The sequence below is a fragment of the Dreissena polymorpha genome, chromosome 6 (assembly GCF_020536995.1).
Source record: "Dreissena polymorpha isolate Duluth1 chromosome 6, UMN_Dpol_1.0, whole genome shotgun sequence".
Classification (NCBI taxonomy): Eukaryota; Metazoa; Mollusca; class Bivalvia; order Myida; family Dreissenidae; genus Dreissena; species Dreissena polymorpha.
In genome coordinates this window covers 77,943,144-77,956,150 of record NC_068360.1, presented here as the reverse complement: position 1 = coordinate 77,956,150, position 13,007 = coordinate 77,943,144, and the positions used below count along the sequence as shown (strand labels likewise).

The 13,007-nt window shown below is 32.5% G+C and overlaps 1 protein-coding gene and 1 long non-coding RNA gene across 8 annotated transcripts in view; both read right to left on the bottom strand.

Moving 5' to 3' along the window:
- The window catches only part of LOC127835255 (uncharacterized), a 65,998-nt gene extending 53,460 nt beyond the window's left edge, over positions 1 to 12,538 (bottom strand). For 2 of the 7 annotated variants that reach the window (XM_052361595.1, XM_052361591.1), the window contains exons 1-3: positions 12,450 to 12,524; positions 12,022 to 12,111; positions 11,593 to 11,916 (exon numbers count right to left, since the gene is read on the bottom strand). In XM_052361595.1, coding sequence (XP_052217555.1) covers positions 11,593 to 11,916; positions 12,022 to 12,079 — 382 coding nt within the window. In that variant the 5' untranslated portion in view covers positions 12,080 to 12,111; positions 12,450 to 12,524. Of the gene's footprint in view, positions 1 to 11,592; positions 11,917 to 12,021; positions 12,112 to 12,423 lie in introns of all 7 variants that reach the window. The other 5 variants (XR_008028432.1, XR_008028429.1, XM_052361594.1 and 2 more) reach the window with 4 other exon arrangements.
- Positions 9,069 to 11,080, bottom strand: LOC127835256 (uncharacterized). Its single transcript, XR_008028434.1, has 5 exons — positions 11,050 to 11,080; positions 10,892 to 10,924; positions 10,607 to 10,639; positions 9,555 to 9,652; positions 9,069 to 9,409 (listed from the first exon to the last, which is right to left on the bottom strand). It is a non-coding gene; the product is annotated as an uncharacterized LOC127835256 (long non-coding RNA).
- Positions 12,539 to 13,007: the final 469 nt, after the last annotated feature.

Genomic DNA, 13,007 nt, shown 5'->3' with positions numbered 1-13,007 from the left:
ATAATATATTAAGTATGAATGTGTCGCAAAACGTTTAAAAGTATGTTCCAATGCATGTTTACGCAATGTGTTTTATGGTATTTACTCTTCAAGGTATACCATCAGTATAGTTTAACCCCACAAAGAAGAATTGATATATCATTTTGTTTGGCTTTATTGAAAACATTCCTAATACATATTTATAATGGCGAACGAAGATAAATATTCGTATACAAGTTTTTGACATAATAATATTAAGATATGTTTACATTTCAGATTCAATACATAGTTTATGTTAAGTTGTTTTATGTTGTCATAAATTCTTACCTATATGATACATATTCAAACAAGGGACAAAATTGTCACAAAACCAGGTTTTCATTGTAATAAAAATCTGATAAAGGGAGACAACTCAAACTGAACTTTTGAAATGAACAAACAAAATTAACCCCCTTTGTAAGTTTGTTTTAAAAGAAATCTATTTTTAGTCGTGGCGACCTTGACATTGGAGATATTGACGTGATTCTTTCGTGCGACACACCGTCCCATGATGGTGAACAAATGTGCCAAATGATTTTAAAATCTCATAATGAATGACATAGTTATAGCCCGGACAAGCTTGTTCCGCCCGCCCGCCAGCCCGCCAGCCCGCCAGCCCGCCAGCCAGCCCGCCCGCATTCGCCAATCTAATAACCAGTTTTTTCCTTCGGAAAACCTGGTTAAAAATTATCAATCCACATTTCAACCACATCTTTATGCACACGGATCTTAACACGTCGATATACTCAAAGATATACATGTAAACCGTGTAGTCCACCAGTACACAGATCCCGACGAGTTAAATGTTAGTTAAATGTAAACAAGCTGACACAGCACATACGCCCGCGAATATTTGAATAAATAGAGTCCAATAATCGCATGAAAAGAAGATTTGAATCTGTGTAAATGTAATTCATGCTTATGCTTTTTAATAAAAACTGTGTTATTTACTGTAACAAACTTTTGACAATTCATTTAAAGGACATATTTACGACCGACTTGTATCATGGGCACCCATATTACCGGTGACGTAAGCATTCATATGTAAATAGATAATATTAAATGCAACCTCTGTAAAAACAATCATGTAATTATCAGAAGCATTCGTTTTTCCTCAAGCTAACACGAAACGTACCTTATATGTTAACGAAAACTCATTTTAATCCATCACAGAAGTAGGTCACTATCCGCCATTTTGGTTTCTACTGTTTACTTCTATTACCGATGATGACATAATATTCACTCAGACAAACACATTTTCAGAAAATCACAGTGTACTGAACTAAACTTCCATATTGTCAAATATAAACAAACAAAATATTAAAGATTAAAACATGTTGTGATCAATTTTCAAACAATAAATGACATTAAAAAGGTGTAATAGTCTCGGGTCCAATTTAACTATTAAACCTAAATAAGGCTTTTGAGAGTAAGTCAACGCAAAATTGAAATAAGTGAAATAACCCTTTATTAATACTCTATTCAATATTAAGCTGGGAATTGTCTATAAAGTGGAATTCTGGATTCAAATATTACCTTTGTAAGGCGTTGTTCCTAAGTCGGAGCAATGACTCCTTCAATGGAAGATGACTTCCCAGATTACAGACTATAAACAATATATGAATGTCAAAAATATAACAATGTACAAACAAACCCACTCCCACCCTCAACTAGAATTTAAGTCTAAGAAACACCCACCCAACACGAAAAATACATCAACCCCTTAAACAACATTATATTAAAGTTTTTAATAACAAAAAGGGAAATAATTAATTAAAAGGGAGAAAATCAGTCCTATTACAAAGGAATTAGTGTTATGTTAATAAGCTTTCATTTTCACAATGAGGGCACAGGAATGTAGAATTTCTCCTCAATCACCGCACTGGAGTACAATATTTTAGATGAGTCCAATGGCTCAATTTGTCACATTTACCCCACTGAATAATTTCTAATGTGTAAATTAAGTTTATTGCATCTGGTGAGGTGTTGCCACATACACAACATGGAGTGCTGTCAGCCTCATCATCAGTCAGTTCGGAGACACAATCATCAATGTTAGGTGCATTAAGTCCATAGGTGCTTACTTGTGGAGACTCACTATGTTTGTTGGAATGTAAGTTTGTTTTTGTTTTTGTTTTTTCGGAAATTTTACTTGTTTTCGCCTTAGTTGTTTTCTTTGTTGTTTTGACAACATCTATGTTCTGTTTTACCACGATTCGATGTTATAGCCTGTGGTTTAGTGTACTTTAAACATATTACATTATTAGGATTATGTTCCATGAGTACTCCTGTTTCATCAATGTTAAAAAGATTTTCTGGTTTGATTGTTAATCATACTTGACTAAACATCATTAAGCTCATTGAAATAGTTATCAAGGACTTCATTTGAAGTGCATTTGGCACAAAGTAGTGGCAACTTTTGAGGCTTTGCCAATGTCAACTGTTTATGACGTCTCTTGAAACATTAAAACCAAGATTTACCAAAAGGGGGATCTGTTGGCACTTTCCGACTAAGAGACACTGCACAATCAGTTGCAATATTGATAAATTCAGCCCGGCTATACCCGTAACCAATACTAGCCATGTATGAAACATGCTCAACAAGTTCAACCCCTTCACCTAATGTCAATACAGGGGATGGGCCAGAGATGATTAGAAATGTATCTCTTTCTGGTACAGGTTGCAGACCTAGAGTTATGTCCCTTAGAGTACTTTCAGGTACACCAAACATTTTACCAGCTTTCCTATCTGAAGTGTCATTTTCTTTAACTTGTTTATATGCAATAAATAGCTGGTTTGAGTCATACTGACGCTTTTTCTTTTTCACATGTGGAAACTGAAACTAAACAAGACAAAAGATGTTTTAACTTACCTTTAAATCTTTGGTAGAATAATCATTTCAATAATTAGGATCTTCATGACAATTGAGAAGTTTCGCTCAGTAATGAAAAGAAAGGTGTGAACAACCGGGAATGTAAACGCGCACCTGTTGTCTACCCTACTATGTAAACATTTGCAGACGGACTTTTCAAAATGATCGATCAACCAATGCATGGGCATTCGTGTTTCAATACCTACTTACCCGAAGAAAATACATTATTTATTAAAGTATTTCTCGTTTTGACAGCTACCGGCAAAAATAGTAAACAGTCTCCGACGGACGTTGTAACGTAGTAGCGTATTTACAAACATCACCGGTAATTCGGGTACACCGGTAATAGGATAGTTAGCTTTTGAGTTAAGACTCGGTAGCGTGTTAGAACGTTACGACTTATAAGTCCGTGAGACTCAAAAGCCAATGCGAGAATTAGGACTAGAACGCATGTGATTGAGTCGCACCTCGTTAACCTATAAGTACGTTATGACTTGTATGCAAGTTATTGATCTGAGACTATTAAGCGACTGATTAAGTAAATACTCGTAGCCAGTGAGTGAATTTCGAATTTGGAAGTCATTTAATAGGTTACGATTTGAAAGCAAGCCATTTCAATTCTCATAACTTAATATTTTGAATATGAAAATCAATTAAACTGGTCTTAGAAAAGTAATTAATCTGGTTTTTGAAACTCTTTCCAGTTATTTTACAATTGAAAAAGACTAGGATTTTTCTTATTCAAGCTCATTATCATTCATCACGTTCGGTTTTGTTAAACAAATTTGTTATTAAATTAATATATCGAATTGAGAGATTTCTTTTAAAGGTCTTAACTGGTTTGCATAATGAATAGTAGTGTTGACTTTGAAGGCGGAACATTAATTTTATTTTTACTAGATTATTGTGGCAACAACCAGAACCAAGAACCAAACGATATTTGAACAGCTCCGAGCCTTATTCACTTGAATTCATAACGCGCTGAACGCGGAAGAGATATTACGATTTTATTTGAGGTTGAACAAAATCATTGAGTGTAAAGGTTGTAATTGAATATAATTGCCAAATTCAGTGAATGACTTGCTTTGCAAACTATGCATAAATGAAACTCTACACGTGTGTGTATACAAGCAGCCAATTGTTTTGTAACCCTGGTACCCGATATGTATTTTACTGTACCGTACTAAATGTTTGGCTTTTACCAAATCTCCTACGGTAACACCGGTTGAACATTGTATTGCGACATCATGGTATGTTAAAGAGGCATTATTTAAACGAGTTCGAAAAGCAATGAGTTTATAATGAGTTTAACGAGTCTTCATTGGGTTTATTGAATTGCTCGTCCTATCTCTTTATAGCACAATTGTGTTTCAAATTGCTAACTAACGCAGTGTTGATATGCCATATAGAACTTGTTTACGGTTGGGCAAAATGATATTTTAAATGTGAAAAGTCGCGTGGAATCGAAACATAGTGTAAACATTTTATTCAAGTAAGCGAATAAACCCTCCTTGGTTATGAAAATGTTAAAAAATGTATGTTCGTTTATGGATAATCATCAATTGAAATCGGCAAATTTATAACTTAAAGCGTGTAGCGATTTTTATCGATAATTTTGTAACGATCATTACTAACTAAGGTAAAAGGATTGCGAGCTCGCATTGTTTATTAGACGTCCCGTGTACGAACATCAGGAAAGGCACATTTTGGTTTCATTTTATCTGATTTTTCTGTTTAAAATAATTCATAATGCTTATTTAATGTATAAATAAGTTAAAACTATTACACATATTAGTGTTTTGCTAGTACACTTTTCTTATAGCAACCATATATAAATCACGAAAAAAAATCGTTGATGACTTCAACAATCGAGTTATCATTAAACGTCAGCACAACAAAAATGTCAGAGAGGCTTAAACTAGGATAAAGTTTTCTTTCGGACATTCGGAATGCCTGTCTAGGACATTACTCGAAATATATCAGAGGTGTCTACATGAAAGTTCATACGTAAATTTATTTTATTTGAAAGGTGTGCATTGTACAACGCCATAACTATCGATACCATCCTGGCTCTTTGTGTAAAGTTTTCATACTTAACTGCTGTCAGTAGCTTAAGTACATGAAACATATACGATATGATGTTTATGTATTAGGTCGTAGTAGCGTTAATAATATGGTGTCAGCCAAGCGACCGAGAGGAGAATTCTTTAGAGCTCCCTAAAAGTCATCAAGTACTGGTTCTACTCAGGAAATGGTTTTGAGAGCGTTTCAATACGAATTAAAATTTCGTAGCAATCGAGCTAAAATAAAGTTTAATTTAAGATCGAGTGTTTAATTCAAATATGTTTTAATATGTAATGAAGCATAATGGATTGGCTGAGGTCAGACTAGTTAATAGTTTTGTGTTCGGTATTAGGCCTATATTTTTTAATGGTGTCCTTGGTCGATTAATGTTTTAAGCGCATATGGTTTATAGTTTTTTTTTTAAATAAACATAGTGAAGATAACAGCGTGTTATGTGTTTGAAAATAAAAATTATATTTATTTTTTGTGAGAACCGATAGAATAATACATAGGCAATTTGACGAAATCTTTAATATTAAACATCAACAAAATATGCATAGGGTTTTAAGTAGATATTGAAAATACGCATAGCAATTGCGTCTAATGAGAAATAACCATATTAAACATTACTAAAACGAAGTGCAGATTTATGTTCTACTGATCACAATAGGTATTTACATTTTAAAGAGCGATGTTCATATATATAAGAAATAACCATTAATATTTCTTGTTCTAGATTCCATAATCAACATCTTTTAGTATAAAAACCCTACCAAACAATACTATACATTGCATGGACTGTTATGTTAATTACAAAACATTCTTTGAACGTAAATTTATCAAATTGGCCCATGCATATCGGGCGTTCAAAGTGTTTGACTTAAAACCCTAAGATACTCGTTAGCATTGTTAAGATTAGATAAATTTCGATTAAGTTTTGATTGCGTTTGTTTTTCCCCGAGTTACACGTTATATGCAGTATTGATCAATCAAACACAATCATACCTCATTAATGAATTCAAGAATGCAGCAAAGCAAGGCATGAAACGAGCTGTGTGAAAACGGGTAGTACGCCATATGCAGCAAGCGTATCTCCAGACCTAAAGTTGGTTTCAAATTGGTGAAACGGTGTTTTTTTCGTAGTTTCGAAAGTTGTATCCTAAGTATTTAGCCATGTACAGCACGATTATAATTATTAGAAGCTTCGGATGGCTCGTGGTTTCTTCTATTCAAAATGTCGTAAACAAATAAAGGGAACTAATTTCAATTGACTTCATAACAAACTACTGATTTCCCTGCCTGCTTTGTCTTCTTCCGCATAAAGTCGCTCATTTGATTTTCGAGAAACGTTACTTAAGACATGTTTAATAATGGTTGCCTAATTGAATTGTAATGCGCTAGTTCGTACATGCAAGAAACACAACAATTGTTGAAAAATAATATCATTGTAATGTATGTGTTCATTGTGACTATATAGTTTGGAATATTAAATGCTCGTGTTCAATTCTAACTCGCGCATGTTTTGAATACATATGTAGATATACCCGTTTTATCTAAAAAACACGACGTTGTCTTACAACAAGTGAACATGGACTTTTAGTAAACACCTGTATAATGTTTGAATGTCATGTTTATTATCTTTATGATTTTTATAATAGAAAGAAAAAAAATGCATGTATCTATTATTTCACCATATTTTAAATCGACAAAAGCGTAACCAGTATCGAATTGTATATACAAATATTCCCTAAATCAAGAATAAAAATAAATGTGTAGCTATAATCAAACAGATATGTTTGGTTTGCCGAGAATGCATAGCGTTTTTATGGTGTACATGTTTCGCGAATTACATTTCTTAAAAAACGATACGGCTTTATCGTGTGTACGTATTCAGTACGAGTACGTATTACTTGTAAGTCTCTTCCGATAAAATGTCTTTAGGTAAAAAGACCAAATCATTCTAAATCAATGTGGTGTTTTTCTTAAACAAGCTAGTATTGTTTTATAAAATTTAGAATCCTTAGAAGTCGGTTTCAATGTCAAAGTGGTGTAGTGGATATGGTGTCCGCCTAGCGATCTGGAGGTCATGGGTTTGTTCCCTACTGTGGGAGCGTTCTTTAAATTTTCCCAATAGACACCAAGTACTGGTTCTAGTACCAGGAAACGGACTCGAGTGCGTTTAAAATAAGCCTTAGGCTTTTTCTATGCAATCGAGCTAAAATAAATAAGTTTAAAACTAAACTAATGACATTTATCTAGTAAATACATATATCAAGTATTAGTTAAACAATGAAAAAGTTGAAGTGTAAATCTATTAAAAATCTAACAAATTAAGCATCACATAGTCCAGTGCAGGTCGCATTGAATACTTGTGTGTGCAAGATTTAAAAAATCTTTGAAAATCCACATTGTGCATAGAGCACCTCAACTATTTTATACCATATGACATACCATATGACATGTTTACGACAACAGTTTAAGTACTTTGTTTACTCATTAGAACGTAGCCTGGTCCATATCTTCAATATTATGATATGTCAGAGTCTTTTAGCTGTAGAGCTTTGTCGTGTTATGTAGATAAAACATATTTACGATCTGCATCACATCTATTTTGTTTTACATTTTTCGGTAGTTTAATCGCTAACCTAATACTTACATTTATCGTTTTTATAGATGAACGATAAATACAACACTGTTACACAAACGCTATTGTCTTGAAGTATGAGTACCGTCCCCCCCCCCCCTCCAAAAAAATAATATACAGGTACGGAATGTAATTTTGGATACATATTTCCACATTCAAAATGAATATTAATAAGCAAACGTGACTTCTAACTATTTTTACCAGTTATTGCTATTTATCTTGACTTTTGTTTGCTGATTAACTAGGATGATTAGGGATATTACATGCATCAAAAGTATATTCCAGATTATTTGTTATAAGCTAGTAAGAAAACAAAAGCAAATTATTTCGAAAATAATTTTCAAAATTGTTAAAATTTAATAAATTAAAACTGTTTAAACGTTATGGAAACTCTTCATAGCACTTATTAAATGGATGCTATTCATGTCAATTTAATAACAAGAAGCAAATTCGTTGAATTGAAATCCCCCGCCAATATGCTTCAGGACACAGAAGTGTTATATTTGACACTCAAAAAAGCATTGTTTCAAGATACAAAGGGCCATAACTCCGTTATTAACAGATGGTGTACAATGACATTTGGCGTGCATCATCCTCTTATCCATATATATATTCATACCAATTTTCAATGAAATCCGCCAAAGCAATTCCAAAATATGGCTCCGGACGGACGGAAAGACGGACGGAAAGACGGACGGACGGACAGACAACGCCAAAACAATATCCCTCCGCCTATGGCGGGGGATAATAACGTAAGCCGCCAGTCTACATTGGCTTCGTGAATGACTGAGCGTTTATTATTCAATACTTCCTCTTCGCTAAGCAACCCTGTGTACACATTGAATACATGATCACCTCGCGTGCATCCTGATAGCAGAAATCTAGGTCAGACTGTCTGACAATCAATACTGAAGAGCAACTTGAATATTGTATGCATATCGATAAACTGTGTTAACAGTGCACTCCGAAGTATTCAACAGTTTTAGGTCGAACACAAAAAGAGCCTATTGTTGTACTTGTTCAAAGTTGCAATGTTTCTTCACCAATGTTATACAACTTAGTTTGTGTTTGTCTCTATTTCGCAGTAAATGTTGCAGCATGTATATGTTTGTGTAGTGTGTATATTTTCGTCGAAGACAATTGTGAGATATGTCGCAAATGCAGTATGCGTAACAATTCAGTAATATGTAACCGATGCTGTATTTACATATAAAACTTCATACATATCTAGTGTTTTAGGTCAAACTTTTCATGCATTTAGTCAAAATCTTAACATTGAAAATAATTGTGCCTATTATACTCGCGAAAAACTTCAATTGAAGTTGGGTGAAATAAACTTGTATTAACGTATGTAATCTATTATAAAATATATCAGTTATTTTTTATTTCGTTTTGTCTTTTAAACGCATTTTAAGTAATAGTAGCAGCTGTTCGATGCGTTAAAACGATCAACGATTCATAACACTCTAACCATTTGTTAGTTTTTTGTTAAAATTTAATAACACTCTGAATAATATTGAGAAACCATTTATCAAAGCAGTAGAGATAATTGACACTGTTTAACACATATATCATAAAAGAAAGTGTATGTTTTTTCTCATCAGTCAGTATCTACTCACATCTATGAGTGTAGTTCAAACACAAGTAGCAATAGTTTATGGGCATAATTGAACAGCATTATTGTATCTTAACATCGAAGTTGGTATCTTAAATAATTAACCGCGTGTATCAGTTTTTAGAAAACACATGTCCATGTCGATGAGTTCTTTTTATTTCTTAACCGTTGATTTGATGGCTGCTAATCCATATGCCTGTGAAAATATATAATAACAAGTAGATCCATACTATTTTGCTGCAATATCACACATATTTCAAGAAAGGATTTTAATTAACATCTAACTTTAGTTAGTGCATATAATATAAACTTATATTTACTGACATGAAACTAGGTGTTACCTGTATGTTTGAGATATATCAAGATGCTTGCTCCAATGCATACCAGTGCAAGGCAAGGCATCCAATGACAATTCCAATAATCCCACCTATGCTCAGCGCTGTTGACCAGATTAGATATACATTAATATATGACCTATTCATTTTTATTCGAATTCATGCAGAAAAAAAAACATTAATATAGTACCTGCTCATTAATACAATAATTGCATGAAGTAAGAAATCCTTTAAAAAATTATACAGACATGCGTACTGAAAAACAAATTTCATGCAATGCTTTTTGAAAAGAAAATTGATCAGATTGTGCCATTAATAAGACGTTTGCAACTGGATATAAATAAGTAAAGTTTATATAATATTTGAAAACTGTTTTACGTTTAACCTAGGCGATATTTGCATAATTATTTTGCATAATCATAACGTCGGTGCGTAAAATTCCGTTACCGGCTTAAGAGATCAATCCTAAAAAACAAAGACATAAATATAAATGAATATAATTTTTTATTTAAATATTGTCATTATCAAATGAACAGTATCAGCTGGACAAGGATGTGTTCGGACAATAAAATTGTAAGTATGTGGTCTGGTTATTAATAGCGCATTCAATTTTACAATAAAAATACTCAAATTGTGTTTATGAAGGATATTTGCATAACAATTTTCATTTTTGATTAAGTCGTTATTAATCGTGCCTTATGTTTAACATTAAGATGTTATCTATATATTGCTTTTTACATTCACAATAAATCTCATGTTTGATAAATCGTTGAATCGCGGATGAAAGTGTAAATGAAATGGCAAAAATAACATCATTATTGGTGTGTAAAAGTCAAAGAAAAACATAATCAATTGTTTGTGCTTTCCAAAACATTTTTACAAAATACATCAGTTCCTTTAACAATAATTAAATTAGTTTTTCATCATGCGTTGTATTATCATACGTATAATGATTGTTACTAGCATGACTACTATTAAAAACAATGCTATTGGTGCACATATCCAGAGTAAGTTAGTTCCTGTGTTGTCAGTAGTAAATATAAATGTGGGTTGTTTACTTTTGGTAGTTGTACTTTGGGTGGATGTTGAGGCTGAAAAGAAAAAGAAATATGCACAGCTTTTAAGTGAAAAATAATAAAACTGAACATATATTATTTAAAATGAATACACAATACATGTGTTCCTTTAACAGTAATTAAATTATGTTTTCATGCGTTGTATTATCATACGTATAATGATTGTTACTAGCATGACTACTATTAAAAACAATGCTTTTGGTGCACATATCCAGAGTTAGTTAGTTCCTGTGATTTCTGTAGTATTTATTAATGTAGGTTGTTTACTTGTGGTAATAGTACTTTGGGTGGATGTTGAGGCTGGAAAGAAAAGAAATATGCACAATTTTAAAGACGAATATCCAAATGCTGAACATATGTCAATTAATATCATATTATATTTTGTGTAAGATAATAAAATATAAAATAACAAAATAACTTGTTACCATCTGCAGATCCTGATGTGGTCGACACTGTAATATTTGCATTTTAGAGAAATTATAACCATGTGTGTTTACTTTTACGAACGCAAATATATTTTTGACAAAAAAGTTAATTGGGCATGTTACGAAACAGTTCTTACTAAAGAATAATGAATAGTCGAGTACTGAATGAAAACTTCAAGCCAAAATTTAATACATACTGCTGATATAAGAATGTATACTCTTTTAGGCCTAGCATGTTTATTTATTACATATGTTTTTGAAAGACCATGCTGTTTAACGAAGCGATATCTACGTATTATTATAAAATGTTTTAAAAGATGCTTATTTTCTCGTTCTCTTACATGTTTTCCATTTTAATTGTTACAAACGCCATGATAATTAATGACAGAATAACATTCAGATAGAACAGCACGTTTTACAAACTAGGTTAACACAGGCCGGCGCAATACTAATGATTATTTTTTTTTTTTAAACATGCAGGAACTAAGAATAACTTACGAACCGCATGCATATTGACCAAAGCAAGATTTTTTAAATAATTACCTGTGTATGTTAAATTAAGCGATGCAACATCCGTTGGGCTTGTAGAACAGGAATAAACACCATTTGAAGATTGCATGAAGTTAAATATTGTCAGTTTCATCTCCTTTGATCCACCGTCCAGAACATTTACAACAGCGCCATGTAGTGTAGTATTCGTTATTTGGGTATCCAATGAATGATCTGCTATATGACTACCGTTGTGTTTAAATGTGATTTCCAAAGAACCAGGGCACACTTTACACGTCAAGGTAACATTTGTTCCAAGATCGAAGGCATTATTATCTGTAGACAGAGAACTGCTACACGAACTGCCACCTGCAATACCTGCATTTTAATAAATTTTAGATAATGCTTGCTCGACTCTGACTCTAGCAAGGGCCCTTATTAAGTTGAGAAATCCAAAAAAGGTCCGCGTTAAAATAGCATTACCTGTTATAACAGTTGAAGTCACTATCCAAATGGTAATGAAATACTTGTAATCGTCCATGTTTCGTTACTACCTTCTGTTTGGGATATAGTCTGATTTAGAAAACAAAAACATTTTGTTATATAAGAGATACATATCCACCTTTATGATTTTTACGCTGCATGTACACATGAAATGCAAAAAAGTACAATATAATTAAATCTAGCTTTTCATAAATTTTAAATAGCATTTGATATATTGTCCGGAAACGAAACAACATATGAGTACGTATATAAACTTTGATGGTACATAATTTTATACTATTTGACAAATCGTATGAGAATATCTGAATAATTTAACCTTGTCATATTCCTTGAAAATAAAAAAAAAACACAATAAAATTAACATAAATATAATTGCGTTACATAAAATAAGAAAACAATCGGCATACAAACAAGTACACAGCTTTCATAACAAACTATTGATGTGCCTCTGCTCCCGTCTTAACAGCTCAGACTACTCAAACACTTCCTATTTGTATAATAAGTAACATGTGTAGAATGGACACGAAACGTTTATACACCGCATGACATCAAAGGGCACTGAATTTTATTTTGTATTCTTGTTTCGGTACGTCGTGTATTTTCAGTTCGATTTCTATGAGTTAAAAGTATTGTTTATACACTATAAGGCTTATTTATTACACTGATATTTTATTTTTGGATGGCGCAAGACAGTATTTTATTGAAATACGCATTGTGTAGTTCAGTAGTGAACTAGCTATTGTCATCAACGTGTCAATATCGTCAAAATTGTCTACATTGTTTTATTTCAATTTAAGCTGACGACAGACTTGTTATAAAAAATGAGCATAGTTTCTATCACTACCACCATAAACAGTTACAGATAAAATATCAATTAAATATCATGTGTAATGAATTTATTGCATATTTTGGGGAGTTATCGGCATACATTAAATAAGTATGAATGCTTGCTTAAGATATGAACA